We start from the raw sequence: 19,266 nt of genomic DNA, 5'->3' as shown, positions 1-19,266 counted from the left end.
CCTACAATATTAGAATATTTATGTGGTTTAATTTGCACAGCGATTAGAGAAATATTGTAGCCGTTTATTTAGAAATATATTTTTTAGATATAATAAAGAATAGGGAACGGAGTTAAAAAAGTTACCAAAAATATAATATACAAAGATTGTCGTTTTACTACTTTTGTTTGAATTACAATACACATACCTACCTTTTGAATATCGCTGCTCGTACAACCTATGAGTTATTAGTAAGGATAAATATTCAAAATTGATAGGAAAAATATTAATTATTGGAAAGGATAAAATCGCACTCGGTAAAATAGCATATTCTTTCACGAGCAGGACCTACAGTTAGCATGGCTTATATCTATGGGAGCGCTGCGTGAGGCTAAAATTTACTTCTTTGTTTATTGTTCGATTTATATATTTTAGGGTAGTAAATTGTGAAGTTCTATTAAAATAGCACTATGCACTTCTAAAAAAGTTATTACAGTTGAATTAAGCACTTAAACCAGGGGTCGGCAAGTAATTTTAAGCAGAGCGCATACTTTTGAAAATTTTTAACGAGGTCCAGAAAAAAAACTGATATACCTTACTAATTTTTTATTTCAATTTGCATTCACAAAATAATATGAAATACAATAGATAGGCATATTTGTACTAAAAAATCAATACGAGAAATTACATTTGCGGTCTCGAATCAGTTTTTTATACTAACCATTAAAAAATTAAACTATATACATATACAACTTACACAGTAGGTAGGTACACAAGAAAAAAGACAATTTAATGTTGTTACATTACAGATTACACAAAATACTAATTAATTAACTTATTTAATGCTACAGAAATTTCCTCTCTTGTCCAATTAACCCTCTTCTTCTTTTTTGTAAGTAAAGCGAATTGATTATCTGTTAAAACTTTTTTTAATAGAGCTGTTGAGGGATCTGGTTTTTTTGATTTTGTAATCAGAGCACAGCATTGTTTACCTATCTTTATAATATCTCAGTTGATCATTTAACGCTTTTATTCTGCTTGCACTAGAACGTTTAAGTTCTGCATACCTTGAAATTAGAGTATTATATTTCACAGAAAGCTCTTTGTACAAATTCTCATAATCTGTACATGTTGAAGAGCACACCGACATATCAAAAGAAGGAAGTACACTAAACTCCAGATTAGTTTCAGAAGTAGAAGGAACTGCAGTTTCAGGTATATTTTCTGTGTTGCTCTGTTTTAAAATTTCTTGCACAACTGCTTTTTTTTTCACGGATTAATAGTCTCTTCTCTCTGGATGAAGCACAAATTTCTTTACTCTGAAGTGGCAAATGCATCGTGGGAACAGCCATTTTCTTTAACATTTTTTTTGTAGGTAATCCTAAAAACACATTACTTAAGTAATTTTCATTAAATCAAAAGAAACCCAGTACTATAATACTTGTTATATGTACTAACCTAAAAGTTCATTCTTCAGGTCTCTCTCAAAATCATTACTGGTAAAATGAATAGAACATATTCGGCTATGATTCGGATTAAAACTGTCCTGCCTCTTACAACGATTTATCCAATCTTTGTAAATTGTTTGTGAAACTAAATTATTAGATTTTGGAAATGGAAAAAATTTGATATCTTCCCCTTTGGCTTTTACCCCAACAAAACTGTTATTGCAGCCATAAACTGCACATCGAAGACCAGGCATCTTTTTTTTAATTAAAGATTAACCTTAAGATTAAGAAATTTAAGTATTTATATACATGCCTAAAAAAATATATTAAATTTATTACCTTTTGAGCAAAATTAAAACTCTACTACAGGCTTTAAAGTCTCTGAACACTAAACTACCACAAACACAAACAATAACACAATTATAATGAACTATATTAATAAGTTAACAAGAACTAACAACAAACTACTTATATAACGTCAATTAATAATAACAGTAACGATAAATCCTCTAAACGAACAATAATCCACAAAAACCACACAGAAAGTAAGGAAAATGAGCCGTTTTACATATGTAAACATAGAACGGTGGTAACGTAGTCAGTGTTGCCACAGACCTATATTTTTTCGAGCGAGCGGTCCTATCAAAAGCGAGCGAGATTATATTTAAAAGAGTGAAATTTTTTTATGTTGAAATAAATCAATCAATATCTCTACATTAACTTACGTTAGTCAGAAATTAAAATGTCTGAATAAAATTACAATAAAGATAATTTAGTTTTGACGGTAAGGCAACTACGTAAACTTTAAAAGTATGGTCTATATCTATACTACAAAAATAGAATAGCCAAACTTCACTAGATTATAGGTACAATTCCATAGGTTGTTTTAGTAGGTTTTTATTAATTTTAAATTTAAATATAGACTGAAGAAATTAAAAATTTAACTCTTGTTATTATCTGGCCATTCGATAAATGTTTCGACTTTCCGACCCGACCAGTAGTTCAGTAATCTGTGGACCCGACTGTCGGTAGTGTCGATCGGTATCTAAGGCAGGTTAGGCAATGAATCCTCTCTATTTCTTTGAGGCAACCAAGTTAAGAGGGCTCTATAGCAAATAGGCAATCAGCAATACATTTTTATAGATTTTATTACACAGATTGTTTAAATATGAATTAATGCACAAATAACAGACTTTCCTCCGTTCTATCGCAGATTTTCTATAAAATGGAGTTAGTTTGAAACTCAAATTACTTTTTGTTGTAAAGAAATTTGTAATTTGACGCTTTTGAACAAGCAGCATCGTAAGTTACAAATTTCTTTACACCAAAATGTAATTTGAGTTTCAAACTAAGTCTATTTTATAGAAAATTTGCGTTAAAATTGGGGAAAGTTTGTTATTTGTGCATTAATTCATATTTAGGCAAACTGTGTAATAAAATCTATAAAATGTATTGCTGGTTGCCTATTTGCTATAGAGCCCTCGGATCGTTATAAAATTGCCTTTGCCATCTATACCAAAGTATCCAAACTTTAAGTAAGTAAAACGAGCGAGATTTGACAAAGATGAGCGAGAGTGTATTCGAAATAAAAAGGGCGAGATCTCGCTCGATTGAGCGAGCTGTGGCAACGCTGAACGTAGTGACGTCACGTATTCGAGCGTTTGACATTTTATTTGGCGAACATAGGCTTAAATGGGATCGAGCAATCTTCTTGTATAAAATCCTTGATCTTAGGCTTATTGTTAGTTAGGAAAAAGAGAGGTTATGTGTTGTTACGTACGAAAAAGAAGCGTTAAGATTTATGCCTTTATGGAAAAATAAAGTTTTAGAGAAAAATATAGTGTGCGTTCCCAGATACAGCTCCCTACAATAGATAGGCGTATTCACACGACCCACGCATGGCACGCGTACCATGGGACTGCTGTGTGTAATGACTACGAGGAACCGGAATCAGCAAAATGAGCCGGATTTCTTAGTTACAATTTAAACGTCTATACAGGGTGATTCAGTGTCGTTAATTTCAACCGCGTATTCGGAAGGCCTAATAAAAACAAAACCGAAAAACAATTTTACTCGACCCCTTAACTCCTGTTAATTCGGCGCCCCACTTCGCAGCACGCATTTTGACCAGAAACGAGCCAGCAGACCATGTACCGTTCGAACGAACGTTGAAGCGAAACAGCTGATTTTCTTAGTCTTGAATTTTGCAATTGGTTTCAAAATCAAAGTTCAGCGAATCCCAGCTTTATTAACAGAGTGCTATGGATAGATAAGTGTTGTTTTACCCGTACTGGCATTCTAAATACGTAGATACCATACTACTCTGAAGAGAAGTGAGCTAAAGACTCATATTCAATTATAAAACATAGTGAAAACGTTAACAATATTAAAAATACTAAATTGTAATAACCTAACATTCGAAAACAATTATCCTTATAAATTTGTTTTTATGAACAAATAAATACTTGTTAATATTTAGAATGTAAAAAAGTATCTTATTCATTCACGTGTCTAGATAAGAACATGTTTATTTGTTGTAGTTCACTACAGATTAAAAACGCATTAAATGCTAGTGTACTGACCCAATATTGTGGTAGGTCAAGATTCAATCTTGATAAACCTTTGTGGGTCAGCGGTCAGAAGCCGTTCGAAAAGGAGTTTAAATAATTATTTTAAAGTATATTTTGCAGCATAAACATGCATTTTAAAATGTTTTGTGCTCATATTCTACTTATTTTCATGTAAATATGTAAATACCACAGCAGTACTCAACAGTTCCCTCTATAAAAAAATAATGCACATCCATTTTGCTTTAGTTCTTTTATTCCTAATATTGTTGCAAAAAAGCTATTAATTATACAGGCTGTTACAAATTCGCTTCCCATTACAGTGATCTCGGAAACGATAAGAGATACGAACTAGCTTAAATGGGGGCAAAGTTGCGTAATTATTTCGAAAATTAATCATGTTACCCTTGATTTTTTAGAGGCATAATGTTGGTCCCCTGATTACGCAACTTGCCCCCATTTAAGCTAGTTTGTATTTCTTATCGTCTCCGAGATCCCTAGTGAGAAGCAAATTTGTAACACCCTGTATATTCTACAAAGTAAATTGTATCATTATTTGAAACACATATTGTTTAATGTTTAATGTTTAATGTGGCTAACTTTAAAACACATACACATACATAACTTTTACACGTCAATCATGTAGGAACCTAAGTATAAAAAAATAATACTTGTTAAATCTTATTTAACGTTGTATCATAGGTGTTAGGCCTACTTTTAGAAAACAGATAAAACAATTACAGTATATTAAAATTAACACTNCGAATATTAAGATGAAAGACCCTAAGAACAGCATTTGTTTCAAACAGTACCTTACTGTCATTAATACCAACATATCTTCCCATGCGATTTCCTCCGACGCATTCGAGTTCTTGCAAAATTAAATCTTCATTGAGTAGTACCATTATACCAATGAATAGTCCGTTTTACTTTGTAACAGCAACTTTTGGAATTCTAAACTGGCACATGACAGGTCTGAGGCAGCATGTTCAACATTATAATTTGTATTAAATTTTTCATTAGAAATAACACAGTTTTTACAACACAATTTCACTTTAGGGCAAATATTTGCCTCATGCTCTTCACTACACCTTGGGCATGTTAATTTGTTACGACAATCTTGCTTTTTATGATAAAAACCCCGGCAGTTAAAACATCTTGGCACATCCAAATCCTCATATACTGAATACCTTTCCCATCCAATACATAATTTTCTGTCAACCATTACTTGTTTATATTGATGTACACGATTAGGATTCGCTCTGAATATTGGTAATAAAATAGAATATATTTCCAGACATGGACGAAACAGGAGCATATTACTGTGACGGCCCATTAAAATTATTTCAGGGACTAGTTCGATATGAATTTTGAAAATTTGGGACCGCGGGTTTTCAGACATGCCCTTCTCAACTGAAATAATGGCGTCCACGTACCACTTCCGGTTATACCGGAAGTCGCCATCAACTTGCTTATTTTAAATGGAACACCCTATATATTATTGCAATTTTGGATTCTGAAGTTTCCCTATTCCTNCCTTCTCAACTGAAATAATGGCGTCCACGTACCACTTCCGGTTATACCGGAAGTCGCCATCAACTTGCTTATTTTAAATGGAACACCCTATATATTATTGCAATTTTGGATTCTGAAGTTTCCCTATTCCTAAAATTAACCGTTTTCGAGATATTTAATTTTTTTCGAAAAAGGGAGAGAAACAGTGACTAGCTTCAAACCATGTGTATTTTATAATATGAAAGATAAAGCAACAATATTTATGGGGGGGATAGCTAGACCCCTAAGCTTCCCATCCATACTTTCAAAGTGGCTTAATTGCATACAGGGTGCTAGAAATTTAATGCCGAGTTTAGTTAACTTCNTCAAACCATGTGTATTTTATAATATGAAAGATAAAGCAACAATATTTATGGGGGGGATAGCTAGACCCCTAAGCTTCCCATCCATACTTTCAAAGTGGCTTAATTGCATACAGGGTGCTAGAAATTTAATGCCGAGTTTAGTTAACTTCAAAAGTTGTCAGTTTTTTAAATGGGTGTTCCATTTAAAAAAAACCGATACTTTTCCTAAAAATTCCACAGCTATCCTCGCGAAAAATTACATGATTTTAGGTGATTACACAAAAAATAGTAGATAACTTAAAAACTAGAAAAGATACGTAGAGGGAACCCTGATACCGTTCGAAAGAGAATAAAAATGTGTATCAGAATATAGAAAAACATATAGGGCATTCCATTTATAAAAACCGACTTATGAAGGTTTGAAGTTAACTAAACTCGGCATTAAATTTCTAGCACCCTGTATGCAATTAAGTCACTTTGAAAGTATGGATGGGAAGCTTAGGGGTCTNTATCAGAATATAGAAAAACATATAGGGCATTCCATTTATAAAAACCGACTTATGAAGGTTTGAAGTTAACTAAACTCGGCATTAAATTTCTAGCACCCTGTATGCAATTAAGTCACTTTGAAAGTATGGATGGGAAGCTTAGGGTTCTAGCTATACCCCCAATAAATATTGTTGCTTTATCTTTCTTGCTATAAAATACACATGGCCTGAAGCTAGTCACTGTTTCTCTCCATTTTTTTGAAAAAAATTCAATATCTCGAAAACGGTTAATTTTAGGAATAGGGAAACTTCATAAAAGTCCACCTAAAATAACATGTAAAATCCAAAATTGCAATAACACATAGGGTGTTCCATTTAAAATAAGCAAGTTGATGGTGATTTCTGGCATAACCAGAAGTGGTACGTGGACGCCATTATTTTAGTTGAGAAGGGCATGCCTGAAAACCGGGGATCCCAAATTTTCAAAATTCAAATCGAAGTAGTCTCTGAAATAATTCTAATGGGCCATCACCGTGAGACAACCTGGTTACAGAAACGCATGTAAGATGTTTACATTTTGCTTCAATTCAAATATTTATAATCAGTCTCTAAAATGCCCTAATTTTTGTTTGTACTTCAATTGTGCATCAATTGATGTTCTTCAAAAACTTCTTCGCACTAGTGAAGGCTTTCTATACTAAAACACGTGATATTTTATACCACTCCTATATTTGGATACGTAATCGCAGTCATTGCACTACTACCTTTAGAACTCGTGCAGCATATTTGTTTCAGTGAATGCTGCTGTATTTACTTTCGAAGGGGCAGTTGTTNGATGTTTACATTTTGCTTCAATTCAAATATTTATAATCAGTCTCTAAAATGCCCTAATTTTTGTTTGTACTTCAATTGTGCATCAATTGATGTTCTTCAAAAACTTCTTCGCACTAGTGAAGGCTTTCTATACTAAAACACGTGATATTTTATACCACTCCTATATTTGGATACGTAATCGCAGTCATTGCACTACTACCTTTAGAACTCGTGCAGCATATTTGTTTCAGTGAATGCTGCTGTATTTACTTTCGAAGGGGCAGTTGTTACACTTGTATGTCTGGACCTGAGAAAGATTTTTATGCTTCAGTTGGTGCTGTATGATACATCTCCTATATCTAGTTTTGTAATCGCAGTCGCCACACCTGTACATTTGAACCTGTGAAGGATCTTTATGTTTCAGTTGATGCTGTTTGAAATTACTCTTGTATCCAGTTTCATAATCGCAATCGTGACACCTGTACATTTGAACCTGTGAAGGATTTTTATGTTTCCCTTGATGCAGTTTAATATTATTCTTGTATTTATGTTTCAAAATCGCAGTCATTACACCGGTACATTTGAACCTGTGAAGGATCTTTATGTTTCAGTTGATGCTTTTCGAGATAGCTGCTGTATTTAGTTTCGAAATCGCAGTCGTTACACTTGTACATTTGAAACTGTGAAGGGTCTTTATGTTTCTTTTAGTGTCGTTTGATATTATACTTGTATTTAGTTTTATAATCGCAATCGTTACACCTGTACATTTGAACCTGTGAAGGATCTTTATGGCTTAATAAGTGCTTCTGAAGTAATTTCTTATTTTCAGTTTCGTACTCACACGATTCACATCCATATGCTCTCAAATTCTTCTCATGTCTCGCACAGTGTGCCGTAAAACGGATCTCACTTTCAGTTTTGTAGATACATTTATCACATTTGACAATACTTTGCGCTCCTGTCTGGTTTTCACTGCTGATCCATTCTCATGTTTACAACCATCCTCTTCTTCATTTTTACAGTCACTCTCCTCGAAAGGTACAATATCGGAGGTCTGAAGTGGCATGTCGCTGAAAAAATTGCATATACAGAGTAGTTTTCAAAATCAGGTATTAATTTTAAGAGGTTATGACCATAATTGAATCAACCATAGTACTGACAGCACAATTTTAACTTTAATGATGAATCGATTCAGATCTTTGATAATGTATTTAATTATCGGAGAAGGCATTGGCGAGATGCTATGTATAAAGTCACACAATAAATCCATAAATTTTAATCAAATAATAACACCCAGTATATCACCTTTTTTTGTTTGTCAACGTTTTTTAGTTTGATTTTTTACCTTATCACAAATTTTAATACATTAGCCACAAAAATTAAAGGACAAAAAGAAAATCCTAAATTTTTAGGTGATTTTGGAAAAGCTGTATTATGGCGAAAAATGTTCATAAAGCAATAAAAAAAGCAAATTAGAGCTTGAAGGTTCTAGTTTCAGGATCTGAAAGTCAAAAATTTTTATCCTTAATCACTTTTTATAATTTTTGCCTCACTTTCAACAGGTCCACGGGTCTCAATTTTTTTTTCGGCAGTCATCCCTTTTAGCATAATTCATCCTCTTTCATTTGAGTGGTTCAAGATCTTTATGTATAATCAAATCAAAAATAACTGTTTTGGCTTTGATAATTAATTATTTGAGAAGTAGTGGCCGTATAGAAAACCTAAGCAGAGATTTGAAAAGTTCAGACTATCCTCCATAAGACCTTATCATTTTTTGATAAATTTATTTCTTTCAATGCAAGAAACTAGATTCCAAAATTTGCTTAATTGAGGAATTTTGTTAAAATTGAGATTGATATTGAAGAGATTTTCGTTTTTTTTAACCTCAAAATAATTAAAAAAACCTGTACGCTCCTTGTACAATGTATTTTCTTGTCGTGAGGATACGGCCGCATAACTGATGAGGACTAATAAGTCTGAAACCTGTCTGTGCCTGGTGGGTTAAACTCACGAACGATCCTAGCTGTTGCACTAGGTGTTGCGAGCATAATTCAGTGCCGGTTAGGCAATTAGTTTTATCACCAGATGGTACGTATTTAATCATATAAATTACGAAATGTCAGAACCACCGGCTGTCAATTTTTAAATTAATGTTAAAATAGTCTTCTCTTACCTCCTTTCCTCATCTTCCGATTTTATGTCGACAGATTCAACTTTAATCGACATTTCCATCTCGTTAATATCGAATTCCTTGTCCAGGTTTTCAGCCTTAACGAATAAACCAAGTGGACACTTATCTATTTGACTTCCTGTGGCCGAACTATCAAAAAGCTTAGGGTTCTAGCTATACCCCCAATAAATATTGTTGCTTTATATTTCTTGCTATAAAATACACATGGCCTGAAGCTAGTCACTGTTTCTCTCCATTTTTTTCAAAAAAATTGAATATCTCGAAAACGATTAATTTTAGGAATAGGGAAACTTCATAAAAGTCCACCTAAAATAACACGTAGAATCCAAAATTGCAATAATATATAGGGTGTTCCATTTAAAATAAGCAAGTTGATGGCGACTTCCGGTATAACCGGAAGTGGTACGTGGACGCCATTATTTTAGTTGAGAAGGGCATGCCCGAAAACCTGGGATCCCAAATTTTCAAAATTCAAATCGAAGTAGTCTCTGAAATAATTCTAATGGGCCGTCACCGTGAGACACCCTGTATTAATACACCTGGTTACAGAAGCGCATGAAAACTTGTTGATGTTTACATTTTGCTTCAATTCAGATATTTATAGTCAGACTCTAAAATGCCCTAATTTTTGTCTGTACCTCAATCGTACATCAGTTGATGGTTCTTCAAAAACTTCTTTGCACTAGTGAAGGCTTTCTGTACTTCAACACCTGATATTTTCTACCACTCCTATATTTGGGTTCGTAATCGCAGTCATTGCACTAGTATTTTTAGAACTTGCGCAGCATATTTGTTCCAGTTGATGCCGCTGCAGATGCACCTCGACCTAAGAAGGATTTTTATGCTTCAGTTGGTGGTGTATAAAACATCTCCTGTATCTAGTTTTGTAATCGCAGTCACCACACCCGTACATTTGAATCTGCGAGGGATCTTTATGTTTCAGTTGATGCTGTTTCAAATAACTCTTGAATTTAGTTTCATAATCGCAATTGTTACACCTGTATATTTGAACCTGTGAAGGATCTTTATGTTTCAGTTGATGCCGTTTGAAATAACCGTTGTATTTAGTTTCGAAATCGCAGTCGTGACACCTGTACATTTGAACCTGTGAAGGATCTTTATGTTTCAGTTGATGCTGTTTGAAATTACCATTGTATTTAGTTTCGTAGTCGCAGTCGTTACACCTGTACATCTGAACCTGTGAAGGATCTTTATGTTTCAGTTGATGCTGTTTGAAATTACCATTGTATTTAGTTTCGAAATTGCAGTCGTGACACCTGTACATTTGAATCTGCGAAGGATCTCTATGTTTCAGTTGGTGCTTTGTGAAATATCTCTTGGATACAGTTTTGTAATTACAGTCATTACAAATGTACGTTTGAACCTGGGAAGGATCTTTATGTTTCAGTTGATGCGTTTTGAAATTATCGTTGTATTTAGTTTTGAAATCGCAGTCGTTACACCTGTATGTTTGAGCCTGTGAAGGGTATTTATGTTGCAGCTGATGCCGTTTGAAATTACCGTTGTATTTAGTTTTGAAATCGCAGTCGTTACACTTGTACATTTGAATCTGCGAAGGATCTTTATGTTTCAGTTGGTGCTTTGTGAAATATCTCTTGGATACAGTTTTATAAATACAGTCATTACACCTGTACGTTTGAACCTGCGAAATATCTTTATGTTTCAGTTGATGCTCTTTGAAATGACTCTTGTATTTAGTTTCATAATCGCAATCGCGACACCTGTACATCTGAACCTCTGAAGGATCTTTATGTTTCAGTTGATGGCGTTTGAAATGACTAGTGTATCTAGCTTCGTAATCGCAATCGTTACACCTGTACATCTGAACCTGTGAAGGATATTTATGTTTCAGTTGATGCTGTTTGAAATAACTCTTGTATATAGTTTCATAATCGCAATCGTTACATCTGTACATTTGAATTTGCAAAGAATCTTTATGCCTCAACGGGTGCTTCAGAAGTAATTTCTTATTTTCAGTTTTGTACTCACACGATTCACATTCATATGCTTCCAAATCCTTCTCATGTCTCACACAGTGTGCCGTAAAACGTATCTCATTTCCAGTTTTGTACATACATTTATCACATTTGTACAATACTTTACACAAATGTCTGGTTGTCACTTCTGATCCATCCTCATGTTTACATCCATCCTCTACTTCATTTTTACAGTCACTCTCCTCGAATGGTACAATATCGTAGGTTTGAAGTGGCGTGTCGCTGAAAAAAATGCATATACAGAGTAGTTTTCAAAATCAGGTATTAATTTTAAGAGGTATTTGACCATAATCAACGATAGTACTGATAGCACAATTTTAACATAATGAATCCATTCAGATCTTTGATAATGTATTTAATTATCAGAAAAGGCATTGGCGAGATGCTATGTATAAAGTCACACAATAAATCCATAAACAAATTTAGATACAGATAATTTAAATACAATCTACAATATAATAAATTTACTAAATTTTAATCAAATAATAACACCCACTATATCACCTTTTTTGTTTGTCAACGTTTTTTAGTTTTTGTTTTTTACCTTATCACAAATTTCAATATACTAGTCACAAAAATTAAAGGACAAAAAGAAAATCCTAAATTTTTAGGTGATTTTCGAAAAGCTGTATCATGGCGAAAAATGTTCATAAAGCAATAAAAAAAAGTAAATTAGAGCTTGAAGGTTCTAGTTTCAGGATCTGAAAGTCAAAAATTTTTATCCTTTATCACCTTTTTATAATTTTTGCCTCACTTTCAACAGGTCCACAGGTCACAACTTTTTTTTTGGCAGTCCCACATGTCGTCTCTTTTAGTTTTATTCATCCTCTTTGATTTGAGCTGTTCAAGATCTTTATGTATAATCAAATCAACAATAACTGTTTTGGCTTTGATAATTAATTATTTGGGAAGTAGTGGCCGTACAGAAAATCTAAGCAGATATTTGAAAAGTTCAGACTATCCTCCATAAGACCTTTTTATAGTTTTTTGATAAATTCATTTCTTTCAATGCAAGAAATTTGATTCCAAAATTTGCTTATTTGAGGATGTTTGTTAAAATTGAGATTGATATTCAAGAAGTATTGTTTTTTTTTTACCTCAAAATAACCCAAAAAACCTGTACGCTCCGTGTACAATGTATTTCCTTGTCGCGAGGATACGGCCGCATAACAGCTGAATCGTTCGTCGGTTGTCTCACCTATGACACACTGATGAGGACTAATAAGTCTGAAACCGGTCTATGCCTGGTTAGTTAAACTGACGAACGATCTTAGCTGTTGCACTAGGTGTTGCGAGCATAATTCAGTGCCGGTCAGGGCATATAGCCCGCAGAGTAGTTGTTTCTTGCAACACTGACAATTAAAACCTGTCAAGACTTCAAACGGGTGCAATTTTTCTTTCATGGTCAAAAATCAATTAAAGGATAAATTTTGCATTTTTAAATCATTTTAATTGAAAATATTTTTTCGCAAAAATACATATTTTCTTCATCAAAATTGTCATGAAAAAAAGAAACAATTGAAATTTTTTTTTCTGGAAAAAAATTAATATTTCCTTCCTCAAATCTCGATACTTACTGAGTTCTATAGCTCACGAATCGTTTTCATGAGCTTAAAAACTGAGAAAAACAGTATTTTTTTAAACTAACCCAAAGATCTTTTGTTATTATAAAAAAAATAAATATTTTTTGACGATTTGACAAGCATTTTTTCAAAAGATATTTTTATAATTTAAATTAGATCAGTACCTTCTCCCAAAATTCTTTCAAAATTAATTTTGAGTAAGAATGACTAATTTTCTTCTTGCAAACTGTAACTCGGTAAAAGATCTGTCCTTTTCATTCAAGAAAATTTCAATTTCTGCAAGTTTATTGAATAAATGGAATTTAGTATAGCATTCTTTGTACCCATATCTGACTCGAAGCCATACTGATTGTTTTATAACGATTTTACATATTTTCCCAATAATTTGTTAACCTAAGGCTTAATGTTTATATAAAAATTTGTACGATATCATTCATAACCGACATAATCTCATAATGTTAAAGTACAATTAGTTTATTACCGGATAGTATATACATGTGATCATATAAATCACAGTGTCACAACCGCAGGTTGCCATGTTTTAAATTAATGTTACAATAGTCTTCTCTTACCTTCTTTCCTCATCTTCCGATTTTATGTCGATACTTTCAGTTTTGATTGACATTTCCATCTCTTTAATATCAAATTCTTTGTCCAAGTTTTCAGTCTTAACGAATGAATCGAGTGGAGAGGTATCTATCTGACTTTCTGTGGCTGAATTATCAAATATACTTTTAATTTTTTCTTCTACCTCTGAGCAATCTTTTAGGAAACTGTTGTGAGTACACAGAGAATCGAAGCATGGCTTACAAACAACGGGATCTTTGATGATATTTATATACTACAAAGCAATTTTGTTAAATTATAAAATATGCAAATATTTAATATCGTTCATACCATTTCAGGTATCAATTTCTCAATAGCTTCGAATTCCTCTTCACGCATGCACCTAAACTCACTCTCTACTGGGCGCATACACAATCGACATATTTTCTGACTGCAGACTAACTCACTTTTCTTTTCCTGCATGTACACTTCTCTTAATTGGAGCTGTAGCATTTTTTCGCTATCCACATATTGAATAATTTTGTTATCAGTATTCAAACACATTGACTTAAATTCTAAAGCTGCATTTAACTTTCTTCTGCAAATGGTACATAAGACTTCTTTGCTGTCATCATTAAATTTCTGAAAAATATACAACTGCAGACAGCCATCTAATTATATTTCACTGACTTACCAATTTCAGTAAAAGAACATCTAGAATGTCTCTGATAATGTTGTTTATCACTTCAAAAGTTCCATCAGTTATATTTTTAAGGCAGAGCCTACACGACGTTTCCTTAACATCAGTCATTGTTCTGCAACAATTTTCTTTTGAATATAAACAGAAAATAGAACGCAGAGACAAAAATACAAAGCACAAAGCCACTCGTCACTTCTAACCTTCTTGCTTCTTATCCAGAGATATAGAGTAGGGGAGAATGAGCTTCGACGAGTGCGCATCAACTTTTCTAGGGACGCTACGGGTGCAGCCATTTTGAAGGCTTTACGTCACGCAGTGACGCAGTTGTTGTTGGCTTTAGATTCGCAGGTGTGTTCTTTGAGGTTATTCATATTTTTGTTTGTAAATTTCGTTTTTATTGAACTTTAAATATGTCTTGTGCTTTGTGCTGTGAAAGGAAGCGCAAATTGCAGAAGATGTCCAATANGTCACGCAGTGACGCAGTTGTTGTTGACGTTAGGTTCGCAGGTGTGTTTTTTGAGGTTATTCATATTTTTGTTTGTAAATTTCGTTTTTATTGAACTTTAAATATGTCTTGTGCTTTGTGCTGTGAAAGGAAGCGCAAATTGCAGAAGATGTCCAATGCAAAACATCAGTTTTCATGTGTAAGTACAGAACATTTCTATATATTTAGGTAGCTGTACACAAAAATAAGATATTTCCACTTTTTATTCTAAAATTTTATTGTAAACATGTAATTTTTTTATTTCTAGCTTTCCTAGAAATGAAACTTTACAGGAATGGCTAAAAGTTCTTTCTATGGAAAAAGAAAATTGGGTATGGACAAAAAATAACGTAATTTGTTCTGAACACTTTAAAGCGGATGATTTTGTCCCCTTTTGTGGAAGAAAAAGAGTACGACCCAACTCTGCACCTTCCATAAATTTATTTTGTGGTGTATTGTTGTATTATTAGGAAAATTTCAATAAAATCAAATATCAAATACATGCAGAAGCTCCTAACGATCCAAGCTCTCAGTACAGAATGCGGCANGTTCTAGTATCAGGATCTGAAAGTCAAAAATTTTTATCCTATATCAACTTTTAGAAATGAAAAGAAATCCCGGGAGATCATTTTTTTATAATTTTTGCCTCACTTTCAACAGGTCCACGCGTCTTAATATTTTTTTTTGGCAGTCCCACATGTCGTCTCTTTTAGTTTAATTCATCCTCTGTGATTTGTGCAGTTCAAGACCTTTATATGTATGGCTTTGATAATTAATTATTTAGGAAGTAATGACCGTACAGAAAATCTAAGCAGTTTTGAAAAGTTCAGACTATCCTCCATAAGACGTTCTTATCGTTTTTTGATAAATTTATTTTTTTCCATGCAAGAAACTTGATTCCAAAATTTGCTGCTTTGGGGATTTTTGTTAAACCCGAAATTGATATTGAAGAGGTGTCCTTTTTTTTACCTCAAAATAATACAGAAAACCTGTATGCTCCACGTACAATGTGTTTCCTTGTCGTGAGGATATGCCACATAACAGCTGGATGGTTCGTTGGTTGTCTCACCTTATGACACACTGATGAGGACTAGTAAGTCCGAAACGATCCTAGCTGTTGCACTAGGTGTTGCGAGCATAATTCAGTGCCGGTCAGGGCATATAGCCCGTGGAGTAGTTGTTTCTCGCAACACTGACAATTAAAACCTGTCAAGAGTTCAAACGGCTGCGATTTTTCTTTCATCGTGAATTGTCAATTAAAAAATAAATTTTGCATCTTTAAATCATTTTTTCTATATTGAAAATTTGTTTCGCAAAAACCTATATATTTTCTTCATCAAAAAATGAGATGAAAAAAAAAAAAGATGTGCTTTCTTTTGAGTGCAAACGTCAATCTAAAAGTCGCTGTATCTCCTTCCTCAAATCTCGGATACTTACCGAGTTCTATAGCTCACACATCGTTTTCATGAGCTTTATTACCAAGAAAAACAGTATTTTTAAACTAACCCAAAGATCTTTTCTGTATATTCCAAAAAAAATAAATAAATATTTTTTGTCTGACGAGCATTTTTTCAAGATATTTTTATTATTTGAATTAAATCAATACTTTCCTCCAAAATTCTTTCAAAACTAATTTTGGGCAAGAATGACTGAAGGCCACTGATTTTCTTCTTGCAATCTGCTTACATAACCCCCAATTATTTTGTAACCCCGTAAAAGATCTATCCTTTTCATTCAAGAAAATTTCAATTTCTGCCCAAAGTTAAAAAATTGATTGAATGAATGGAATTTAGTGTAGCATTCTTTGTACCCATGTATGATTCGAAGCCATACAATTGTTTTATAACGATCTTACATATATTCCCAATAATTTGTTAACCTAACGCTTAACGATTATATAAAAATTTATACGATATCGTTTATAACGGACAATCTCATAATTTGTTACAATTAGTTTATCAGCAGATGGTACGTATTTAATCATATAAATGTTAAAATAGTCTTCTCTTACCTCCTTTCCTCATCTTCCGATTTTATGTCAACAGATTCAGCTTTAATCGACATTTCCATCTCGTTAATATTGAATTCCTTGTCCAGGTTTTCAGTCTTCACGAATAAACCAAGTGGAGACGTATCTATTTGACTTCTTGTGGCCGAGCTATCAAAAATACTTTTAATGTTTTCCCCTACCTCTAAGCAATCTTTCAGGAAACTATTGTGAGTACACAGAGAATCCCAGCATGGCTTACATACAATGGGACCTTTGATGATATTTATATTCTACAAAGCAGTTTTGTTAAATTATAAAATAAATATGCAAGTAATTAATATTGTTCCTACCATTTCAGGCGTCAATTTCTGAATAGCTTCAAGTTCCTCTACACGTATGCACCTAAACTCACTTTCTACTGGCTGCATACACAATCGACATATTTTCTGAATGCAAACTAACTCACTCTTCTTTTCCTGCGTGTACACTTCTCTTAAGTCGAGCTGTAACATTTTTACGCTATCCACATAAGGAATAATTGTGTTATCTGTATTCAAACACATTGACTTAAATTCTAATGCTGTATTTAACTTTCTTCTGCAAGAATTACATATAACCTCTTTTCTCTCATCAAGTTTCTGTAAAAATATGCAACTTTAAACAGGAGGAAAATAACTAGCGGAAAATTACAATGAAAAATAAAATACAAAGTTTCTTTACACTTGAGACTGTTAGGATGTAATCTTATTATATTTCACCTACTTACCAATTTTAGTAAAAGAACATCTAGAATGTCTCTGATAATGTCGTTTATCACTTCAAAACTTTCATCGGTTATATTTTTAAGGCAAAGCCTACAAAACGTTTCCTTAACTTCAGTCATTGCTCCGCAACAATCTTCTTTTAAATATAAACAGAACACAAAAACAAAATGCCGTCACTTCTTCTAACCTTGCACTGGCAGTAGCGTAGCAGAGACAATAGATAACTAGGCAGTAGTATCATTTATCTAGGACTGGCAGTTAGCGCTATTGGCATCATAGATAAGAGAGGCAACTAATTAGTATTTTGCATTGGCGGAGCATCTGGTTGTTGATTGTGGTTAGGAATAGAGATGGGCGAAACTTGACGATCCGGCTCGCCGTCCTGACACGAGTGACCGGAGTGACTCAGTTCCTTCGTTCCTTCTCAGTCATTCCACAAGACAGCCGTCCCATGGCACCGGTCGTGTGAATACGCCTATCTTTATTTTTTTTTATTGATGTGACCGAATAGTGGAAGGTCTGTTTATTTATATTTTCAATTATAATAGATCAACTTTATTATTTCTGTCACTTTCCATTTTGTTTTATAAATTAATATTTTATATCAATTGGGTAAAAATTTTCAATAAACGCACGAAATCAATTTTAAAAATCTCGTTACGACTGGAAATTGTCGCAATAATGTTAATAAGCATTTCTTATTTCCACTATCTGGTCACATAAATAAAAAAATATATAGATAGGCGTATTCACACAACTGCCATTATTCTATGGCTAGAAATTGGCCTCAATGATTTGGGATCGAGGGGGATTATCCCTCTTTATCCTGCCTCATCTCGTGTAGGCCTGGACAGCCTTCGTAGGTGGGCCCCATCCGTCGTCTACCCCGACCGCAAATGCGGCCGGTGTAGGCGCTTTGTGGGACCTCCTTTTGTCCTGGCTGGGCCCCGCCGGCTAGGGCCCTTTCTTCTGGCGCTCTTCTTGCTTCGCCGGCTCGTCTGTGTAAACCCCGGGGGTAGTGTCATGTTTATGTGTGGTATGGTTGGGTAGGGTAGTGCGGCTATGCAGCCTGGGATGCGCTTTGCTAAGGTGGCCCTTAGGCTAGCGCGGGAGGGGAGGGGTAAGGAGGGTATGGGGGGTGTGTATGTGTGTGTGTGTGTCGTTGTCCTGGTTTCTTGATCCTGGCTGTCTCTGAAACAGAAAAGGTTAGCGGGCAGGGGGAGGGGGTCATTGGGGTGGTCACCCAGGGATTCACACAACCCATGGCATGGCACGCGTACCCTAGGACAGCTGTCGTGTGTAACGACTACGAGGAACCGGAACAGCAAAATGAGCCGGATAAAACTAAACAATATTTGAAAACAATTATCCTTATACATTTGTTTTTATTGACAAATATAAATACTTGTTAATATTTAAAGTGTAAAAAAGTATCTTATTCATTCTTGTCTAGATAAAAACATCTGTTTATTCGTTGTAGTTCACTATGGATTAAAAACGCATTAAAAGCTAGGCTACTGATCCAATATTGTGGTAGGTCAAGATTCACTCTCGATAAACCTTTGTGGGTCAGCAGTGAGAAGCTTTTGGAAAAGGGGTTTAAATAATTATTTGAAAGTATTTTTTCAGCATAAACATGCATTTTAAAATGTTTTTAATTATGATTTCATATTCTACTTATTTTTTCTTTTCTTTCCTTACAATTAATAACATTATGACTGAATCACCCTTAAACTCTCAATGTGTAAATACCACAGTAGTACGCAATAGTTCGCTCTATAAAAAAAATAATGTACAACTGTTTTGCTCTAGTTCTTTTATTCCTAATATTGTTGC

General features: G+C 33.9%; 1 protein-coding gene and 1 long non-coding RNA gene across 2 annotated transcripts; both read right to left on the bottom strand.

Annotated features, from left to right (window-relative positions):
- Positions 1 to 1,292: 1,292 nt before the first annotated feature.
- On the bottom strand, positions 1,293 to 1,556 carry LOC108904340. Its single transcript, XR_001964228.1, has 2 exons — positions 1,438 to 1,556; positions 1,293 to 1,360 (listed from the first exon to the last, which is right to left on the bottom strand). It is a non-coding gene; the product is annotated as an uncharacterized LOC108904340 (long non-coding RNA).
- Positions 1,557 to 10,098: 8,542 nt separating this feature from the next.
- Positions 10,099 to 14,443, bottom strand: LOC108904330. The gene is made up of 6 exons (XM_018706845.1): positions 14,364 to 14,443; positions 14,187 to 14,307; positions 13,844 to 14,134; positions 13,519 to 13,787; positions 11,280 to 11,585; positions 10,099 to 10,171 (listed from the first exon to the last, which is right to left on the bottom strand). The coding sequence occupies exons 2-6, from the start codon at positions 14,301 to 14,303 to the stop codon at positions 10,099 to 10,101; spliced, it is 1,056 nt and encodes a 351-aa protein (XP_018562361.1). The 5' UTR covers positions 14,304 to 14,307; positions 14,364 to 14,443.
- Between the last annotated feature and the right edge of the window lie 4,823 nt (positions 14,444 to 19,266).

Source organism: Anoplophora glabripennis, unplaced genomic scaffold, assembly GCF_000390285.2.
Source record: "Anoplophora glabripennis isolate ALB-LARVAE unplaced genomic scaffold, Agla_2.0 scaffold268, whole genome shotgun sequence".
NCBI lineage: Eukaryota > Metazoa > Arthropoda > Insecta > Coleoptera > Cerambycidae > Anoplophora > Anoplophora glabripennis.
Note: the sequence above shows the minus strand (reverse complement) of the source record. Positions and strands in the feature narration are given on the sequence as shown.